Source organism: Cynocephalus volans, chromosome 1 (genome assembly GCF_027409185.1).
Source record: "Cynocephalus volans isolate mCynVol1 chromosome 1, mCynVol1.pri, whole genome shotgun sequence".
In the NCBI taxonomy this organism is placed as follows: Eukaryota; Metazoa; Chordata; class Mammalia; order Dermoptera; family Cynocephalidae; genus Cynocephalus; species Cynocephalus volans.
Genome location: NC_084460.1, coordinates 59,899,162 through 59,920,672, shown reverse-complemented (window position 1 = coordinate 59,920,672; position 21,511 = coordinate 59,899,162). Strand labels below are relative to the sequence as shown.

The 21,511-nt window shown below is 57.1% G+C and overlaps 1 protein-coding gene across 1 annotated transcript; it reads right to left on the bottom strand.

Annotated features, from left to right (window-relative positions):
- Positions 1-1,295: 1,295 nt before the first annotated feature.
- Positions 1,296-19,921, bottom strand: LOC134374623 (integrin beta-2-like). The gene is made up of 13 exons (XM_063092473.1): positions 19,828-19,921; positions 16,048-16,218; positions 14,901-15,058; positions 13,796-13,951; positions 12,286-12,381; positions 10,511-10,600; positions 8,501-8,641; positions 7,052-7,236; positions 4,733-4,974; positions 4,296-4,515; positions 3,652-3,854; positions 1,587-1,751; positions 1,296-1,300 (listed from the first exon to the last, which is right to left on the bottom strand). Exons 1-13 carry the CDS (start codon positions 19,919-19,921, stop codon positions 1,296-1,298), a joined length of 1,926 nt encoding a protein of 641 aa, XP_062948543.1.
- Positions 19,922-21,511: the final 1,590 nt, after the last annotated feature.

Sequence of the window (21,511 nt, the reverse complement as noted above, 5' to 3'; positions counted from 1 at the left end):
CATTTTAATTTTTCAAAATTTATTATTATCATATTTATTTTTATAAATTGTGGTATTTCTTTGTGCCCTTTGCCTGACCTATTACTCCCCCAATCCCCCCCTCCATCTCTAGCGTTCTTAAGTTTGTTCCCTCCTTCTGAAAGTTCAGCATGCTGTTGTGGTCTTCTTTCTCTTCCATCTCTGTGATTTCTAGGCCTGTTCTGAAGACTACAGATGTCCCTGACTCACAATTGTTTGACTTACAATTTTTTGATTTGATGATGGGTTTATCAGGGTATTAAATGCATTTTTGACTTACAATATTTTTTACTTACTGATGGGTTTATTGGGATGTCACCCCATTGTAAGTTGCGGAACATCTGTAATTTATCTTGTTTATGGGACACATTTTTTCTGCTACTGGGTATGTCTAGTAAGTTTTTGATTGGGTGCCTGACATTGTAAAGCTTTTTTTGAGCATTGTTGAGTGCTGAGTTTTATTATATTCCTTTGAAGAATATTTCAATCTTTTTGTCCAGCAGTAAGCCACTTGTGGATTAATTTGATCTTCTTGAGGTTTGTTTTTAAGCTTGTTTGGGAGTGGGGGTTCTGGAATAGTCTTTCTCTAGAGATAATTTACTCCCACCCCTGAGGTGTGGTCATCCTGGTGTCCCTGTCGAGTGCCCAGTGTGTCCGCTGAAGTCTCTCCATGCTGGCTGGATGGAATGAGAATGATCCCTGCGCCTGTGCAAGGTTTGGGAATTGTTTAATTTCCTGGGGACTGTTCTTTCCTCAAAAGTTACTCTTTGACATCATGGGGTTTCACATGTGTAGGTCGGTATTCAGCCAAAAGCCCAAGGGGACCCCAGGAATACATCCTTTTATTTGTGCAGCTCCCTCTTTTCAGGTGTTCTGTCCCAAATTCTAGCTGCCTTGGTCTCTATCCCCTGATAAGTTTAAATATAAATACATCTGCACTACCTTTAATCCAACTGCTGTCCCAGCGTTCACACAGGGAAACATGAATCTGCCTGTAGGATGTAAGCATTCCCTTCTCAAGTCTCTAGCGCAAGACTACAGATCAGAGGGGAGGCTGTCCCTCCTGTTCAGTCCATGTGATCACCCGGTGAAAGCACGGTTTTCTGGTTAATTGTGGTTGTGTCAAGAGTAGTTAACCATGTCATGGTTGCTTGAAGGAGGAGGCATGGTCCAGAGGTCCCATCTGGCAGATCCTGGTGGTTCTGTCTTCCCCAAGTGCTCCTAACTCTCAGCAAACAGGGTCCATGACCGTCATGGTGGCACTCTTGAAAAGGGGGTTATCCTGTGAGAAACACAAACACGGACTGTTAGTACCGGTTCTCGGTAGCCGAATTTTTCTCCCTGAGATCAATACAGAAGTGTCACTTTGAGGAAGAGCCAGATGTGGACAGCCTCCCAAGGCTCTAGCCATGGTGGCCATGCTGGCCCACAGCAGTGGACATGAGCTGCAGGGTGAGGGGGCCAGCATGGAGCCACATGCCAGCATCCACAGCCTCCTGCAGCAAGAGGTTGCAGGGTACATGAGGCATGCATCCCTCTGCCTGGGACCCCAAGGAATAGCCACTTACGTTGTTCCACTGGGACTTGAGCTTTTCCTCGAAAATGCTTGTACTCCCAGAGGCCACTAAGGTGGGTCAGGGCCAACCAGATGACCAGCAGGAGGACGCCAGTCAGCTGGAGGCCCACCAGGGTGCCCCCTATGACGGCGCCGATGTTGGGGCCGTTCACACACTCTGAGGAGGAAGCACAGGTACCAGAGCGCTGGTCTCTCCCCACCTCGCCTGGCTGGTGTGTGACCCCAGGTGTGGTCACCACACAGCGCTCAGTAGGATGGAGGCTCCCACTGCCCAGGCTCACCACGACAGGTCAATGAGAGAACCCAGCCTGGCCCCTACTGGAAACAAGGACAGGCCCTGTGGCTGCAGATGAGACTCAAAGCCACCTGGCACAGCCCCTTGTTCACAAAGAAGGTGGGGCTCAGGTCACCACCCAACCAAGACAGAACCTGGATGAGACACTGGCCTCCTGACTGGCGGTCATCACCTGCCGGGACAGATAATTACCTGGTCCCCAAAACCCACAGATACTGCATTAATACTCAGGGCAGGAAATGGTGTCTGGGGAACCCCTTATTCCCAGGAAAGTTGAGGAGCAGGGACTCACAAGGTCCCTGCTCACCCTGGTGATGGCGTTGTGGGAGAGGCAGTTGCAGGATGAGCAGGCAGGGTCCAGGGCCCACGGCAGTGGTGCCAGCCACCTCCTGAGCATGGAGGCTCTGGGCTGCAGCAGGTCATGCCCCAGTCCCTGACCATGGGACAGTGGCACTAGCGCTCTGCATGAGCTCATTTGCCTGGCCTGTAGCACTGACATTCTTGTGTGCCTCGTCCTGCATCTTGGCCTTTCCATGGGGGCTGTTGTCCTCGTAGGTGTGAAGTAACTTGGCCAAGGCTGCCCCAAACCAGACATGAACCCACATCTGTCCATCGAAGTAACCCCGACATGGCCATTGCCCTGGCAGGCAGAGGCTGCAGCCCCCAGCTGTGAATGGGTGGAGAGTTCCAGCACCAGAGGGCGTGAGCCCCATCCAGCTTCCTCAGGCTCCCTGGTCTCAGTCCTGCAGGTGGGCTGCTGGCCAGCACCTGATGCGGGCACCCGAGTGGCCTTCCCAGCCCTGTCCCTTCAGCCTGTCTGAGCAGGAATGGGTGGAGGGCTGAGGACCCTGGGGGCTGCATGTCTGAAACCTTTAAACCCCATCTCATGGAGTGTCTATTTTGTCCAAGTCCCAGCATCCCAGACACCTTTTGTCATTGTCGCCCAGTGTACTGCTGGACTGACCCAACCCCCCACCCTGCATCTGCTGGGGCCCTGGACCCTTGACCCCTTCACTTCTTCCTCCTAGTGCTCCCCCCATGTTCCATCCAAGGACAGCTCTGTCCACGCCACCCCCAGACCCTGACCTGGCCCACCTTGTCTGTCCCCACGCTGTCAGTTCCTGGGCCAAGCAGTAGCCCCTGACAGTTCTGTGTCTACCTAGCTATCAGGTGGGCTTTTATAAGCACTTCAGTGTGTAGCAGTTTCTTCTGAAAACTGGTTAATGGCTTCCTGGGACGTTCAGGAACAGACCTGAACCCCTCCTAGGACGCAATGGTTCCCTTGGTCATGCACTGTCAGCCTCCCCCTCCTGGTGGCCTCTGACCTCTGGGACCCCCCTCTTCTTTGCCTCCTCGTGACCCTGGCCGCAGCCCCACCCTATGTCGGGCACTGATGCATAAACAATGCACCAGCAGCCGTCCCTGGGGGTGGAACTGAAGCAGAATGAACGGACAGACGCGTTAACAGCGACTGGGAGACAGCGGTGACCGGCTCCCCTCAGACTCCCTGGCTGATCTGATCAGGTGGACTTTCGGATCCCCACGGGTGACCCTGACGCAGTCCTTAGCACCCGCGGATCCAAGCCTCTGTCCCTCTCCGTCAAGCGGGAGCTAACCCGGCCCGGCCGTGTGGCCCTCCAGCAGCTCCTTCCCCGCGCTGTCTCCCAGGGAGGAGCCCCGAGGATGTCCCGGAGGCCCCCTGCGGTGGAAGACAGACCCTTCTCCCTCAGCACCCTCGTCCGCGGAGGCCCAGGGGCCTCACCTCGGCTCTCGTCCACGTGGATGTAGTGGCTGTCCCTCCCATCCCGCTGCTGCAGGGTGTAGGTCATCCAGCAGCCCTCGGAGTCCCGCTCCTTGCACGTCCTGCCCCTCCCAGGACTGTCACGCAGCTGCAAGGTCGCACACTGCGCGCTGCAGTTCTTCCCTAAGGGACCCTTGTCGAATTTCAGGCACTCGGCGCAGGAGCTGCGAGGAGCCGTGGCGTGAGCGCGGGCGGGGCGCGGGGCGGGGCGTGCGGGAGAGGACGCAGGGACAGAAACAGGGCGCGAGGGCGGGAGAGGACGCGGGGGCGGGGAGAGGACGCGGGGGCGGGGACAGGGCGCGGGGGACGGTGTGCGGGAGAGGACGCGGGGGCGGGGGCAGGGCGAGGAGTTGGATGGAGGCGACTGGGGACGGGAAGGGGCACGTGGGGGGCGCGCACCAGGTGGGGCCGCCCTCCGGGGCCTGAGTGCGGCGGGAACGAGGCGAGGCTGGAGAGCAGCGCCGGTGGGCCTGGACCCCCGACCCAAGGGCTCCAGAAGACGCACAGGCCGGAGACCCCCTCCCCCGCCCGGGTGCGCAGAGGGACCACCGCGAGCAGTGGGTGTTGGCCGGGGTCTCCCAGGTGAGCCGGGATGGGACACTCACATGTACCGGCCGCAGGGCGAGGGGCAGCCCGGGCACTCCACGCACAGGGGCGGCTGGTAGCCCGCGTCGCACTCGCACACGTTGCAGCGACACCAGCCTCGGCCGCTGCACTCGACGTGCTGCGCGTTCAGGCAGCCCTCGGTGGACCTCCGGCACTGGCATGCCGAGCCCTCATAGCCCTCGCTGCAGTAGCACTTGCCACATGCGCAGTGCCCCCTCCCTGGGGGACAGCAGGGCCACCGCAGACTCACCTCCCTGCAGGGCCGAGGCCGCCGCGCACCCCGCACGTTGCCCCCTCCTGCAGCCCACGGGGCACCTCTCATGGGCGAATGGGCCTGAGCAAAGGCCACCGGGACCACCCGCCAGGGGGGCAGGGAGGAGGGTCGTCCCCTCTCATGGTCACACTGCCCTGCCCGGCCTGTCCCCAGGACGCTCACCCTTGCCGCCACAGACTTCGCCGTCGAAGCGATCGCAGTTGACGTTGTCGCACTCGCAGTACTTCCCGAAGATCAGCTTGTCGGGCACGTCGCTGGCGTGGCACACGCACTCCCTGCAGATGCAGTCCCCCAGCCCCGAGCAGATGACGGAGTTGTCCTTGCGGCAGCTGCCTTCCAGCTCCTGGCTGCTCCGGCCATGCGTCTGGCACTCACAGGTTTTCCCGGTGTAGCCAGCGTCGCACCTGCGGGCGGGAGGGGCTCCGCGGTCAGGCTCCTCCCCCGCGATGCGGGACACCCACCCCTTCCTGCAGGGTCCCTTGCCTTGGTTGAAAACATCTGCTGCTGCTTGCTGTGTTTTCTTTCCTGGAAGGTACCGGTCCTGGGCATCCAGCCGGGAGAGAGCTGTGTCGCCTCCCGAGGACGTCCCCAGAGACAAAGCAGTGTCCTCAGCCCGTGAGTGGTAGCTCCGCAGGCCCGGCAGGGAGCCGTGTAGTGGACTCTGCTCGTGGCCGCTGTCTGCTCCCACCTGCCCCAGGGTTTCAGGTGGCTGGTGGGGACCAGGCATTGCCACCAAGTCAGTTCCCTCCAGCTCCTGCCTGCTGCCACCTGCGTTTGTGCGCCGACCAGGCAGGTTGGTAGAGGATGTGGGGACAAGGAATTGAGTAGGACACGGAAGGCAGTAACCATGCCACCAGCATGCAGGCACCGAGCGTGTCCCCAGGCATCCTCAGAGATGATCCGCAATGCGCTGTCCTGCCTCCCAGAGGAGGAGGCTGCAGGGCAGAGCATTTAAGTGATCACTGCAGGGCACATGCTGACCAACGGCCCAAGTGTTCCCAACTGAGTCATCCCCACAGTCCTGTGGGAGGCACCCCAGGGCTGCACACCGGGACAACTGTTGGGCGGCCCTGAAGCAGGGCACAGGGACAGCCACAGAGACCACCACCGTCGCAAAGCTGCTGAGAGCCATCAGCAGTGCAAGAAGGTGGCCGGTCTAGCTGCTCTCGCCAGGCAGGCTGTGGCTCTGGGCTCCGCAGCAGGTGGGGGAGAGGGCATGGGGAGATGGCTGTCCAGTCCCAGGGCAGGCAGCCTGGCAGGGCACAGTGTGTGGGCTGAGGGTGGATGTCCCCAACAGTGCCCTGGTGTCCTGGGATGGGGCCAGAAGGGTGAGGCCAGCCTCCTTGGAGAGGTGAGCACTTGGTAGGACTGTCCCATCTCTTACTTGGCCACCCCCTCCCCACTTCTGCCTACTCTCCTGTGCCCTCCATATCTCTCTGGACCTCGGTCTCCCCATTTCTCAGATGCGGAGCAGCTGGTAGATCTGTCCCGGCCATTTAAGGGGACACAGGAGGGGGGCACCTGACCCTGGGTAGGTGGGTTAGGTTTTCACCATTGCCACCATCATGTTTAACAACAGTGCAATTGAAGGGGGTCACAGGAATGTGAGGGCTGTGGGACCCCTGACAACCTTACCCTCTGATATCTGAGAGGCGGAGGACCTTATAGTGGAGGGAGCGCAGGGACTGGAGGGGACAGCGATAGGAAAAGGACGTTCCTAAGAGAGTGGGGCACGTTCCTTTGTGGGTTTCCACTGGAGCGCCCCAGCCCACACCCATGCCCACCTTCTCCCCGAGGTGGGGCACCCATGCCGACTGGGCTCTGGGTCTGGGGTGTGTGTGTGCAGGTCCGAAGGGTGGCCTCCAGGGCCCAGGCTGCCAGGAGTGGTCATCTGTCCCAGCTGGTGCTCTGGCTGTATAGTGCCCCAGGGTTGCCAGCATAATGGTCCTGGGTCCCCAAGGTCAGACAGAGGCAGGACCATAGGGCACAAGTGAGGTTGGGCAGAACAAGCAACCTGCCCAAGGCCGCAGGCACACCCAGCGGGGGCTCCTAGTGCCCCTGAGATGAGTCTCCATCCACTGGTGAGAGGCTTCCCCTGCCCACCAGTCCCTCTGCCGTGGGCCCACCAAGACCAGAGAATGGGGAGCCGGGTTGTTATTGCTGATGAATGCCCTGGCTTGGGACCAAGGGCAGGGGCTCTGGGTTGGGGTGAAATGCTGTGGGCCACCTGCACCCACCTCACCTGTAGACACCTGCCCCGTGGGGTGGGGGTAGGGAACCGTAGTCACCTACACTCACCTGCACTTATTTCACCTGCAGACACCTGCCCTGTGGAGTGCCTTGTCTGCACCCACCTCACCTGCAGATACCTGCCTTGTGGCATGGGAGTGGAATGCCCTGGCTGCCTGCACCTGTTTCACCTGCAGACACCTGCCCTGTGGGGTGGGAATGGGATGACTTGGCTGCCTGCACTTGCTTCACCTGCAGACACCGCACTCCACGGAGCCCTTGCCACGGCAGAAGCTGCAGGACTCCTGGTCCTGGCACCGGCACTCACACTGGAGAAGGACTCGCACAGTCACCGTGTCTGTGAAGCCCAGCGGCCGGATGACAAATGACTGCTCCTGGATGCACTCCGTGGCTATGACCTTCACCTGGAAAGTGATCTGGGAGGGAGGGCAGGAGGGGAGAGATCAGGTGGGAACCCTTGAGTGACTAGGGTCACAACCCTGCTCCCATTGGCCCCCACCCATTGGCCTCTGCAGGGGCCCTGGGAGGAGCAGGTCAAAATGGAGCAGAGATGGAGAAAAGGGGAGGAGCCCCAAAGCCCAGGGTCTGTGACGCAGGGCAGGACGCAGTGCAGCATGGCCGTGGGGCTCTGCCAGGCGCTCGGGTCTGGCCAGCACTGCGATCCCTGGGCAGCTCCGACGGCGGGAGCAGGAATGTCTTCAGAAGACCTTTTATATTTGGGCAGTAAGAGGGATTTTAAGGTGACTTTGTGGGGGACAATTTGTCTGTGTATTTTGTTTGTAAGTCCCTTATGCTATGATGCCAGAACCCACAGGAAGTCCTGGGTCCTGGACGTGGTGTTATATCCTGATCCCGGGTGAAGGGTAAAAGTCACAGCCAGGGGAAGTCCACATAACCACGCACAGTTGGCCCCAGCAGAGCGAATCCCTGCCGCACACGTGGCGCATGCAAAGCAGCGCCAGCGCTGGCTGCGGGGAACACTGGGTTGTCACAGTTGAACCATGTCTAAAATAAATCTTAATGGATTTCCACCTCGTACCTTAAGGTAGAGCAGAAACATCAGCAACATGCGTAACCAGCAATAGGCAAATTAGAATAAAATTGAATAGATTGTCATGTAGATCACTCAGTGTAAAGGGAAATACTTTGGTAAAAATTCACCTGCAACGTGTAGTAACTAGCATGTTTGAAGGAATTCCAATGTCATGTTAAAAATGCAATGAGAACGAGTATTTTTCTGGATATTAGTTCATGGCAAAAAGGAAAATTGAATCATTGAATAGTTAATTTAAAACTAAAACATTAGGGAAATAGCTTAATGCCTATTTTGGATCATGCGTGGCCTCTGCCTTAATGTTTTTGTGAAAAAACAAAAAGAAAGACAAACAAAAATCAGGAAAACCAACCCAGATGTGTGTGGTGTGCCCTGCCCCACGTGTCCCGCGTCCACCCCTAGGGAGCACTGTCATGGCTGGGTGGTCTGTCTACACTGGGTGCCTCTAGGGGCTCAGGGTGCTTCTGTTGTTGGAAAGTGTGACACCCTGGGTGCCCTCCCTGCGTCCTCTGCCGACATGGCCTCAGCGGGAGGACGTTAGAGGGAAGAACTGGCTGCCGGGCATCCATGAGCCTCTCCGGCCTGCCACACGCTCCTCCAGGGTCGCTGGGGCCCAGCAGGCTCACCGGGATGCTGATCTGCACGCCATTGCAGTCCCCGTGGGGCTGGCCCTTGTGCCGCACTCCGTTGCTGCAGAAGGAGTCGTAGGTGACTCTCAGGGTGTCCGGGAGGGCACTGTGGTCCAGGAAGACACTGGAGGAGAGTTTCTGCGGGGAGACTGGTCTTAGCTTGTTCTACCATCCCCTGCCTGGCCAGCAGTGTGCACCTGGCTCCTTCTCTCATCACCCTTCCATCCCCAACATCCCTTAGTGACATGCACGCACCGAAGGTGCAGGATGGTGGGTGGGCAGCCACCGTCCTTCCTCCAGACAGGCCAGATGCAAGGCCAACGCAGAGGACAGGGCTTATGCCCCACGGGAATGGGGCTGGAACTGCTCCCCATCCTGACCCCAGTGCCCAGCGCAGGGCAGGAGCTGGGTGAATCGTTCAAGTGATGGGGGAGATGGAGACAGAGAGAGACAGAGAGAGACAGAGACTGAGAAGAATGAGACAGAGAAAGAGAGAGAGAGAGTCAGAGAGACAGAGAGATACAGATAAGACATACTGCGGATGGAGAGAGACAGGGAGACAAAGAAAGACAGAAGTATAGGGAAAGATGGAGAGGGAGACAGAGACAGAGGGACAGAGAAAGATGGAGAGAGACAGAGATGCAGAGAGACAGACAGAGATTTAGAGAGACAGAGACTGAGAGGGATGAAACAGAGAAAAATGGAAATAGAGACAGATAGAGATACAGAGAAAGAGAGACAGAAGAGCAGAGACAGAGATACAGAAAAAGACGGAGAGGCAGAGACAGACACAGAGACAGAACAACAGAGAAAGATGGAGAGAGAGAGGGCAGAGACAGAAAGAGAGAGATACAGAGAGAGATAAAGATAAGGAGAGACAGACAGGGATGAGACTGACAGAGAAAGATGGAGACAGAGGCAGAAATACAGAGAGAGAGGGACAGAGAGATACAGAAAAACAGAGACAGATACAGAGAAGGACGGAGAAAGAGACAGACACACACAAAGACAGAGGAACAGAGACAGAGGAGCAGAGACAGAGAAAGATGGAGAGAGAGACAGAAAGAGACAGAGGGACAGCAATACAGACAGAGAGAGAGGGAGACAGAGAAATAAGAGAAAGACAGACAGACAGAGACAGACAGAGATAGGAGACCTAGGGAGAGACAGTGACATCAGGTGAGTGAGCCAGCTTGTTGGTGTGATCGTACATCCTGTCATCATGTAAGGACAGAAACACCAACAGGCAGCAGCTGAGCACAGGAGGGCCTGCTTTGGGGGTTTGGGCTCACAAGAGGCTACGAGAAGCAAAGGGCTCTAATTTAACTCAATGACAGGAGGTTTTTGATGATCCAGCCTGTCAAGCCACCAGGACGTTCAGCCCAGAAGAATCACAGATCAGGACTTTGGGAACGTCTCTCACTCATGGGTGGATTTCCATAACGGTTGGGGATCTGCTGGTGCCTGGTGCCACCCGTGCCCACTAGGACCCTGGGCCCCCAGAGGGGGCAGCCCTGGGTCCTTCCGGCAGGGGGAGGAGAGGGATGAGGGCCTCTCCTGGGCTTGCCCAGGATGGGTTGGGGGAGCTGATATGCAAGACACCCCACCCCAAGATGTCTTCATAGCGCCAAGTCCACTGAGGTGATTTCTGGGCCTTCTCCCACCCTGGGTGCATCCTCTGCTCCCAGCAGTCCCTCCCCTCTTCTCCGTGGAGACCAGCAGAGAAGAGCCCAGAATGAAGAGGGCCTGGAGTGTCCAGGTGGGGGCCTGGGGCAGCATGTGCCATGCCTTGTGGGCAGTGGCCAGGCCAGTGGGTCCAGAAGCGCTGAGGGTGGTCCCTGCAGGGGCTGCAGGGGGCTATGACTCCCAGGCAGAACTCTCCCCTGTAGACCACCCTTGTGTTGACCTACAGCAGAGGTGGGGGGTAGGTTTGCTGGACACCCCGTAGGGTCCAGCCCAGACCACCTCTGTGGGCCCGCTCCAGCTGGGCAGCCAAGGGAGACTCACGTTGTAGGCGTTCTTCATGAGTTGGACCACGTTGCTGAAATCCTCCGACAGCTGCCCGATGGCTGACTTGGGGATGATCTCGGTGAGTTTCTGCGGGTGAGAAGACCCCGCATGGCTCAGCTGGAACCCAGTGCCACGGGAGGCTCCGCGACCACCAGGTTTATAGCACTCAGCAGACATCGGCATCTGTAAAATGGCTCTGACAGTGCTCAACACGATTTGTTTTTTACTTAGTTACGAGAGCACGTGGTCAGCGACGTGCTGGTGAATGTCAAACAACGGCTCTCGGAAGAAAAAGCCTGAGGTGTAGCGTTTGCTCGTCTCTGCGGTGTGAGTTCAAGCTGGTAGCATCACCGTGAGACAGTGTCTCACCCGGGAGCACCACAGTCGGAGACAGCCCCGAGGGCACAGATGGCAGCAGGATGTGGTAAAGCCACCAGGGCGTGGTGAGTGCTGAGCATTCTAATGATTTTGTACCATCTGATTTACTGAAGCCTGTGTTACACGACACTGTGACGTTCGGCTCTGACCGGCCAGTCCAGCTGGGCCAGCGGCGCCCCCAGTGGGCAGGCCGGAGCGTCCTGTGAGGCAGAGGGGACTCGGCCGGCCTCCCCTGCACCCGCCTTAGCGCACTGCAGGGGTCAGGACGTGTTTCACGGAAGATCCTACGAGAATCATTTCATCTCCCAGGAATGCAGAGCTGATGGCCAGGCCACTTCCCTGCCCCAGACCCCTCCATGACTCCCAAATGGAGTCCAGTCCCCTCTCCAGAGCTCACAAGGACTGTCACAGCCTGGCCACCACCCTCCTGGCCTCCACTGCCCACTCCCATTTGTCCCAGCCGAGGACCCGGCGCTGGCTCAGGGAGGCTTGGCTCTTCCACGTCCCGTCGTGTGGAACCTGCTCTCCACTTGGTCCAGGAACACACACTGAGGAGGGTCTGGCGTGTGCTGTCCATACACGCTACCTGTTGCCTTGACTCCCCCCGGCCCACCGAAACTGAGGCTCAGGGAGGCCTGTGCCCCAAGGCACAGCAGGTGGCAGGGTTGGGATTTGGAGCACAGGGCACAGGCAGGCGGGCTGCTTCCTTCCCAGGTGGGATGGGGGCCGCTGTTTCAAAGCCCAGGCTGGTTGGTTTAGGTTTTGGCTTCTACTAGTAGAGGCTTTTATTCATGGCTTGTCCCCAAGCCCTGGTGGGGTCATCTCTGGAGGCCACCTCCTTGAGGTCCTGTCACCTGTCACCTCCCACCTCACTTCTGCCACCGTCATCGTGGACGGGTCAAAGACTGAAGCTCAGTTGCTGGTGCTCTGGGCCCTGCAGCCTGGGCTTTGAGCCCTGACTCTGATGTCCGTCGTGCATGTCCGTGGGCAGACGGCCCCACCTCTCCTGACCTCAGCCTCCTGGTTGCCAGCTCAGTGGGGGGGCGGCAGTGAGGGGCCAGCACCACCCATTAGTCCTCAGCCGGCCCAGCAAGTCACAGCTGTGTTCCAGGAAAAGTGGACTGTCACCACTGACACCAAGACACATGCTGCTAATAGCACTGGATTTCAAGGATGGGGGAAATGCTTTCTTGTATCCACATGTAAATGTCGTGTTGCCTAAAAGGAAGCCCAGGCTCCTTGACCACAGAAAACTGTGGCCAGCAGCCAGCCTGGCTGCCCGCACACCACACATGCAGAAACAGAGCTCGGGCCTGTGGCAGCGCTGGGTTTTGTTACCCTTCTGCTGAGATGGTGGGTCCCACCGTGTTGCTCAAGACCTCAATACCACTTACCTCGTAGGTTTTCACCATCCTCTTGGTCACTGTGAAGATGGGCTGGATGTTGCTTTCAGCCAGTTTGTGCGCCAGCTGGCTGACTGACGGGTAGTCCTGGAGGGAGGAGACACCAGTCAGCAGGCCCTGAGGCCATGGTCAAGCCCTCCAACCTGCAAAGCAACTGCCCAAGACCCTGTAGGCACGGCGACAGCTCAGTTCGCCCACCCCTTCCTGCACTGCTGAGGGTGCCCTTCTCTGCACACAGCACACACATGTGTGACTTGAGAGGGTCGCGAGGGAAACCACCGATGCTGAAATACAGCAGAGAAAATACTGCATACTGTGAGGTGCTTCTGACTGACGCATCGACAAGGAAATCCAGTGGCAAATGACCACTCCCGGACTTTCGAAGTCCACACCTGTGAGTGACATTTTGAGGTGTCCATGCTAGGGAGATGCATTGGATTTCTGCTGGGGCAGAATCTCCTGCCACGGTGGCACCTACTTTCGTACTTTCATGACCCTTGATTTTGGACAGAGGCTCATGTACATAACAGGTCACTCTTTTCCTGCCAAGTTCATGGACCCCGAATTCTACCCACCATCACCCCCAGAACCTGTGGGCTCCCGGTGAAGGACCCTGAGTTGCATCATCTCTAAAATCCTTTGCAGTACCCAGAGTGTATGATTTCAGGACTCAAGGGCATCAAGTCACGACAGCCAGGACACACCCCATGGAAGGTGCTGGCCTTAGGCCCGTGGTTGCACGTGAGGAGCAGAGAATTCCTGCCCTCCCCATAGTGCCACTGAAGTGCCACCACTTGGGGAGGGAATCTCACACAGCAAGCTAGTCCTAACTAATTCCAGGTGAGTCGGGGCCCCCTTCCTGCCTCTCTGGCCACCTTTTCCTCAGTGGTCCCTGTGGCTCCCCTCCCAGCCCCAGTGCTGGTGGCAGAAAAGGGGCCCACATGGGAGGAGGGGCCCACAGGGGCAGCACAGAGCCCCAGAGAGGAAATGGGTGTTAGGGGTCTGGTGGGTATGCAAGGGTGGGGACCCTGAGCCCGTGGTGAGTGTCCAGGGAGGCCCGGTTGCAGCCGGAGGAGGGGGGCAGTCACTACACTTGATCCTGTTACAGACCCAGAGCAGGAGTGCCCCTGCCACCTGCCACTGCCTGGGCCTGGGGTGCGGGGCAGTGTGGATGGGAGAATGTGTCTGCAGGGTTCTGTCATATCTGATGGGGGTGAGGTGCCAGGCTCAGCCTGGCTGCCTACACGATCCCTCTCCAGAGATCTGACACTGCCCTCAGGGCTTCTGGAAGTTTCTTCCTGAATGTGTCATTTAGGTTGGAAGGAGGTGCCCCAGGCTCTGGCCAGGTGACCCATGGGTGACCCTACCCTCCTGCTCTCCTCCCCTCCCAGCCACAGGGCTGTGAATGGCCTGGGCCACAGCCGCATCCCCTCTTCATGGGTTCTGCCCCGTGTCCTGCCAGGGTGGCACCTCAGGGTACTCCTGGGTGGGGGGCACTCACAAATTCGTTGCTGCTTTTGTACATGTTGTCCTCCAGGTGGCAACGGCCATCGTTGGTGGTCAGGATGGCATCCAGCTTCCTGTCCCCTGCAAAGTGGAAGCCGTCGTCCGTGGCGAACACCAGCAGCCGTGTGACATTGCGCCAGCATATTTCCTCCTGAGAAAACGATGGCCAGTTTACCTGCCTCAGTTTCCCCTGCCAGGCCCTCACAGAGCCAGGCGGGGCAGCCCTGAGGCTGGAGCCTGTGCCCCTTTCCTCCTGGGGTTTCCCAGCTGCGGGGACAGTGAGAGACAGGACCCCTCCAGGGCCAGCTTCTCATCTTGGGTCCCCTGTCCAGGCGCAGATGCCAGCCCCAGGAAGAGCTCAAGAAACGTCTGTTAAGATGACAACTTCCAACGCCCTATAAATCTGCCCAGGGAGGGCACTGACTGTGTGTCTGGATCCAGAAGGAGACAGGTCCCCTGCAGCCCATCATTTCAGATCCTGAGGAAATGGTCCCAAAGAAGAAACACACTGTGGGAATGTCTACCACAGCCTGAGGCGTTGCAGCCACAGAGGAGACAGGACCCGAGGGACACCATGCAAGGGAGTTTGGTGCGTTACGGAACGTCCCATTGAAGGAGCATGTGCTGGTGACACGCGTGTCATAAGCTGTGACCTCACAGAGCGAGTCTAGCAGTGGCCGCAGCATGCCAGCCCGTGGGAGGCAGGGGAGGAGGCTGCTGCGAGATGGCAGAGCCTGGCCGCGTCACTGTGACAGCCGCACTGTGCATTCAGCCCATGGCAGAAGCGGGCGGGACACAGTGAGGGTGCGTTGGGGGACCACTCGGCCTGGAGGGAGCAGGGACGGCCAGGATGGAGGCCACTCGCACCTGTTCAGACTCCAGGGGATTTGCTGGTCGCAAGTCCACTGTGAGATCTGTGGTGATGTTCAGGGCCCCCTTGCCATCTTCCCTCCTGTCCTCCCTCACTCTCCTGGGGGCTGGGGATGGCCCTGCCCAGCCCGGGCTGGCAGAGGGGGCTGGGTGGACCAGTGCCCGTGGCCCAGCCCTGACCAAGGCTCCCAGGTTGGGGACCCGGAGCCCTGAGCAGGACAGCACCTCACCGGGCAGGCGGCAATTTGCATCATGGCGTCAAGCCCACTCTCAGGCACGTCCAGGTTTCCAGAAATCAGCTGCTTCCCAACCTCTGTCTGGAACAGTCTGGAGTCATTGGTCAGCTTCAGCACATGCCGGAAGGTCTTGTTGATGATGGACCCGAAGCCTGAGGGGCACAGGGAATGGGTCTGGGAGGCGAGCCTGGGGGAGCACGAGGGCAGAGCGTCAGTTTCCCTATCTCGTAGCAGGGCAAGGGAGACGGCAAGACATTGCATGCAGGAGTGTGTGTGTGTGCTCAAGCAGGTGTGTGCATGTGTGGCCATGTGTGTATGTGATCGTGAACTTGTGAACATGAGTATGTACATGTGTGTATGCACGTGTGTCCAGTTGTGAATATGCCTCGTCCACATGTGTGAAGGCACATGAGCATGTGTGTATGTGCATGCGTGAGCATGGGTGTGTGCACATGTGCACCTGTGTGGTCTTGTACATGGGAGCACAACTGTGTGTGTGCATGCACAAACGTGACTAGGTATGTGTGCACATGTGTGCGGTCATGCACACCTGTGAGTACAAGTATGTGCCCCCATGTGGTCACACGTGTGTGGCCTTGCACATGTGAGCACAACTGCGTGTGTGTGCCCATGAGTGTGCACACATGCAAGTGTGTGAGCGTGTGTTCACATGTCCGAGTGTGCGTGCGTACATCTCCAAGTATAGAGAATGGGGAGCAGCAGAGGGTGGGATGAGACATTCCCTTGTCTCTTGCACATGTGTGTGACTGAGGCTTGCACTTTGTCAATGCATCAGGGCTTGTCAGGAGCTGAGACCCGGCCCTGCAGAGTCACTGTGGTGGTCGCTGTGATGCTATAATTGCTGTGGGGTCTGTATGCTTTTGTGGGCTTTAATTTTTAATAATTAGCACTGTATGGCTTTTAAAAACATGTCAAGTAATAAATAAAAGAAGAGGAAGAAGAGGGAGGCGGTGGAGGGATGAATGATGTCAATTGACTGGCATAGCCCTGGCCCCGGGGGACACTGTGTCTGGAGCACCCATTGTCCTGCCCCTGGGGACCTGGTGCAGCTGTGGGCAGCAGGGTCCGTGGGGCTTTGGGGAAGGACTGAGCTAGCTGGTTTCAGTGGTCATGGCCTCACCAATGTGGCCCGACTCGGTGATCTCATTGAGGGTGCGGAGCAGGTTGCCACCCAGCTTCTTGACGTTGAGGAGGTTGTCAAGCATGGAGTAGGAGAGGTCCATCAGGTAGCACAGGTCCATGGGGTAGCCCTTGAACCGCCGGAAGGTCACATTGAACGCAGCCGCCTGGCCTGCCATAGGACGAGAGAGACTGAGCAGCCCATGACCCCATCTCCTCCTGACGTCCCTGTCATGTGGCCTGGCAGGAGGCCCCAATGAGGCACAGAACGCTCAGGTAGATTCGAACTTCAGATGAAGAGCACGCATTCCCAAATACAGAAGATGCAAAAAGCAGAAGGTGCCCACCTGTTGTGGGCTGGAGGCTCATGTCCCTAAATTCATATTGACCCCAAGGTGGTGGGATTAGGAGGTGGACCTTGGGAGGTGACTAGGTCAGGAGGGTGGAGGCCTGTGGGTGGGATTAGCATCCTTATAAAAGGGACCCGGGCCCAGAGAGCTGCTCTCCCTCTTTCTGCCACATGAGGACCCAGCAGAAGGCGGCTGAGGAAGGTCCTCGCCAGAACCCAGCTGTGCAGCATCTGGTACCCAACTTCCAGACTCCAGCACTGAGCAGTCGACGTTTTGTTGCAGACCCCCGTCTGCTGTACTTTGTGACAGCAGCCCAAACTGAGCCACCATGAAATATTTGGGACATGCTATACTAAAAAGTGCTCATTGTTTATCTGAAACTCAAACCTAGCTGGGCACCCGAGCCTGCGGTCCCCCTTCCCCATCAGCTGCCATGTAGACCCTGCACCACGCAAATCTGTCACGTCCAGAAAGGCCTAGCTGGGCCACGTCCCTCGTGTCTGCCCTTTGTCTTACTCACAACCTGCTGCTGTGCAGTTGCATGTTTGCTTGTCACCACAAGAGGCCTGTGACCCCAGCTCCCAGAACAGTGCCTGGCACACAGTAAACACACAGCATGAGAGCGCATGAGCAAGGGAGGCCTGGACCAGTCCCCTCTATGTGCCACCCGTCCAGCCTCCGGCCCCTGCTGGGCTGCCCATCGTGGGGGGGAGGAGGTCAAGTCAGACCTCACCCCAGCCAGTCCTGCTCAGCTGCTGTGCCTGAGAGGATGTGTACACACACTCACACACACATACACATACACTCGTGCACAAACACACTACATGCATACACATATGCACTCACACATGGTGCACACATCACACACAAATACACCACACACACTACACACATAAACATATAGACACCACATGCACACACACATATGCACTCGCACGGTGCACACATCACACACACAAATACATATACCACACACACACATCACACACATACACATATACACACTTGCATGCACACCATCACACGCAGAACACACACATACCTGCATATGCATGCGCATTTGCACTCACACATAGCACACAAGCATATATACACTGTACACACCAAATGCACACATAATCTACACACATTCACTCACATACACCTCATGCACACACACAATCACATACAGCACACAACCACACCTGCATATGCATGTATATGTTCACTCATAGTACACACACCACATACACAAATACACACAAAACACATAAATATACATACCACACATGCACAACCAACACACACTATACACATACACATATACACACCACATGCATACACAGTCATACATAGCTTACCTGCATACATACATAGGCACACACATGTGCACTTACAACACAGACACAAATATACATACACACACCATACATACCACAAGAACACAATATACACCTCATGCACACATACAATCACACACACCTCACGCACACACACAGTCACACAGCACACTATACATACCTGCATATGCACATGCACATGCACTCACAGCACACCTCACGCACATGGTCACACAGCACACTACACATACCTACATATGTACTCACAGCGCACACATACACACATGCACACACATGTGTCCTGCACTCTCGGGTCTCACACCCAGCACTCCTGCCCCTGCCTCTGCCCCTGCTGTGCCATGCAGCGCAGCCCTCATTTAGCCTCTGGACCAAGGATTGCGGACATCTTCTGTAAAGGGCTAGCCAGTGAATGTTTTTGGCTTTGCGGGTCTGTGGCGTCTGTGTTGACTATGCAGAAAGCAGCTGAGAGGATGCATCCAGAATAGGCGTGACTGTCTCCACCTGCCTCCCCACCCTCACAAACACAGGCATTTGGTGGCTGACCAAGGGGGCCCCGTCCCTTCCCTTCCAGAGTGCGAGGCTCTCTTGGCAAAGGGCCAGGGGCTGGGTGGGCAGGGCCAGGACCCCCATGTAAGGACATTCCTCTCCTTGATCCTACGGCCCTGCTCTAGGAGCCTGTGGCCCTGGGGTGCTGTGGTGCCTCTCCCTGGTGCTCACTGTGCTCACCTGCATTCATCTGAGCTCACCTGCACTTACCTGTGCTCACCTGCACTCACCTGAGCTCACCTGTTCTCACCTGCACTCACCTGAGCTCACGTGCGCTCACCTGCACTCATCTGTGTCCTCCCTGCACCACAGAGATGCTTTGTCAAAATGTGATCAGCAGCTTGCCCCTCTCACACAAGTACGGCCTGTTTCAGGCCAACTGCCCCACCCTTGTCCTCCCAGGACAATCTCTCTGACACCTCCACCACCACCACGCTGCACAAGCTTGGGCCATGGGCTACACTTTTGCCAGCCTCGGTTTCCTTGCTGTGAAATGGGGCATGGGGACAATACATCAGAGCTGCCCCTCAGGGGTCAGCTGGGCCAGGGCCTCGAGTGTGAGGTCAGAGGTGGAGGTCCCAGGACAGAGGGGCTTTGCCAGTCCATGGGGCAGCAAGGGGCGGGCTGGGCCCACCACCAGGGCAGGGCTCCGTGTCCGGGCCCTGTGTCCATGTGAACAGCTTGCCCTAGGTCCCCTACTGCAGCTATCCCCCTGCCTGTTCTCCCACCCACCATCCCTCCCTCTGGCCACTGCTGGCTCTCCCCTGACTGTTGTCACCCAGCCCACTTTGCCCCACATCTAGCTCAGTGGGCCCTCTGACCTGAGCTTCCCTGAGGGGCAGTGTTCCTGAGACACCAGCTGGTTCCTCTAAAGCCGCCCCTCCCTGGGGAGCTGCCCTCAGCCTTCTCCCTCACAGCCATGTGCAGGCATGGTTGCTGCTTCCCTACTGGCCTTGCAGTGACCTGGGGACCTCATGCTGGCAGCCACTGGCCAGAGTGGAGCCACTCACACCTGGCCTCCTGCTCCTGTCCACTGTGCCAGTGCGCCCGCCTCCCTGGAGGGCGTCTCAGGCACTAATGGGCTGTGTTCTGGAACAGGGCTCTGTGGTTAAGTCAGTTTGGACAATGCTGGTTTAAACAGTTACTCAGGCATCCCGACTGCAGGACTTATCAGAACCTTTACTCTGCCAAGAGTATCCTTCTGAGAGAGGATAGAACAGTGTTTTCCAAATGGTTTGTTCTCCCTTTTTAAAAAGGATGCAGAACCTGGGGCTAAAAGAGAGCCCAGACATCCAGCCGCAGACAGTGGGAGTCAAGAGATGTTGGCCTGGGGGCAGAGAGAGGAAGTCCGGGGTGGAGTTCAGACTCTGGTCATGTGGTGCCCAGCAATCCTTGGGCCTCACCCAACGCCCCTTGCTGTCCATCCTGGACAGACCTGTCTGGTCAGCCCTGGCACCCCAGAGCAGGTCGGGGTCCTCGCCAGAGCCCCAGAACAACCACCCCACAGGGTGCCCAGCTCCCTGCCCCAGCCCAGGCCAAGCCTACCTGGTCTCAGGTAAAGCGTCACTTTTTGTGGGGACAGCTGCTTCCAGCCCCCCTCCTGGTCCTCCTGGGTTTCGGCAAGGCTCCTGGGGTCCATGATGTCATTGGCCGCACAGCCCCTAATTAAGAGCTGCTCCTGGGTGTCGCAGCGAGTGGAGTCGGGCTCCCCTGGCCCAGTGAAGTTCTGGGTGAGGGGGAGTCAGGGGTCAGGAGGAGGGCACAGAAAATACTGGAGGCTATTCTGCGGGGGCTAAGGACCCAGCCCTGTCCCCTCCTTATCTGCACCAGGAATTTAGGACAGTAGTCCCTTTGGGGATTGGTGGGGTGGAGATGGACAGCCAGCCAGGGAAGACCCCTGGTCTTCCCGACAGCCTCTTCCTGAAGGCTCCCAGACCACACCCAGAGCTGTGGGGTGCAGGGCACCACCCCTGTCTCCAGCAGCAGAAAGGACACAGGATCCATCCACTGCCTCCAGCCCAAATGCTGCTCCTCGGATGCCCGAAAGCCGGGAGCAGCCCAGCATTATCCAGCAGCTGGCTGGGGACTTCAAGCCCTTCATCAGCAGAACCCATGTCCAAGGGAGCTGCTCTGTCACCAGGGAATGTGCTGTCCCCTTTCAGGCAGCGTGGCAGTCCTGAGGCACCCCAGGCACCCCAGGCACCCCAGAACACAGGCCGGAGCTCACAGCCAAGCCCCTCTCAGTTCAAAAGGAAATGAAATCCAGAGGGGAGCGCGGGGATCCCAGGCTCAGGGCACTTCCCTCTCGACCACTTTATCTCCTCACAGGTCCATGGATTCTGATACAGCAGGGAAAAAAGAGAATGAGCCGTATTCGAGGGATTCTGACAGTGAGAGGAAGAATATGCTGAAAATATAAATTGTCTGTATAAAAGTACACAGACACACGCAAAGAGTAATAACTGATTCAGGCAAGGGTCACCAATGGATGCGGAGTTAGTGAGTGTTAGTTTGCTGGGAAACAGAGTGTTTACCAGCCTCGGAGCATCTCCCCACAAATTAGTTATTAGCTACCACCGGGAAGGAGTGACATTATGGGGAGAGGCCTGGCTCACGCCACCCTAGCCGAGGGGTCCCAGCTGGCATCTCCAGTGCTGGGGTGGGTGGCAGCCTGTGCTGCCTATATAGGCCCTGAAAGGGATGCAGTCGCTGTGTGGTGCTCCTGCCCAGCACACCTGACCCAATCAGAGGATGCACCCGGCAAGCCCCACCGAGGGACATCCACAGAACTGTTGTCCTGAGTTCTCTGAAATGCCAAGCATGTGAAAGACAAAGAAAGCTGAGGAATGTTCCAGACTCAAGGAGACTGAAGAGACCTGACCTGTGAGTGGAACGTGTGATCTTTGATTATAACACGGACCAGGGGGAAAAAAAATGCAATAGAAGACATTATTGGAACATTAGGCCAAATTTTCATAAGGTGTGTAGATTTGATCATAGAAAGATACCAGTGTTAAATTTCCTGATTTTGATAAATGTATTTATCAAGTATGAATATAAATGTATTCATCAAATACATTCATGTGGCTTTGTAAGTGAAAACCATGTTCCTGAGAAAGACCCTTGAAGTGCGAAGGGACAAAGGGCCTCACATCTGCACCTGCTCTCAAATGGTTGAGAAGAAATCACAAAGTGTGAGGATTTCAGAGTGGGTTTCCACACAGACCTG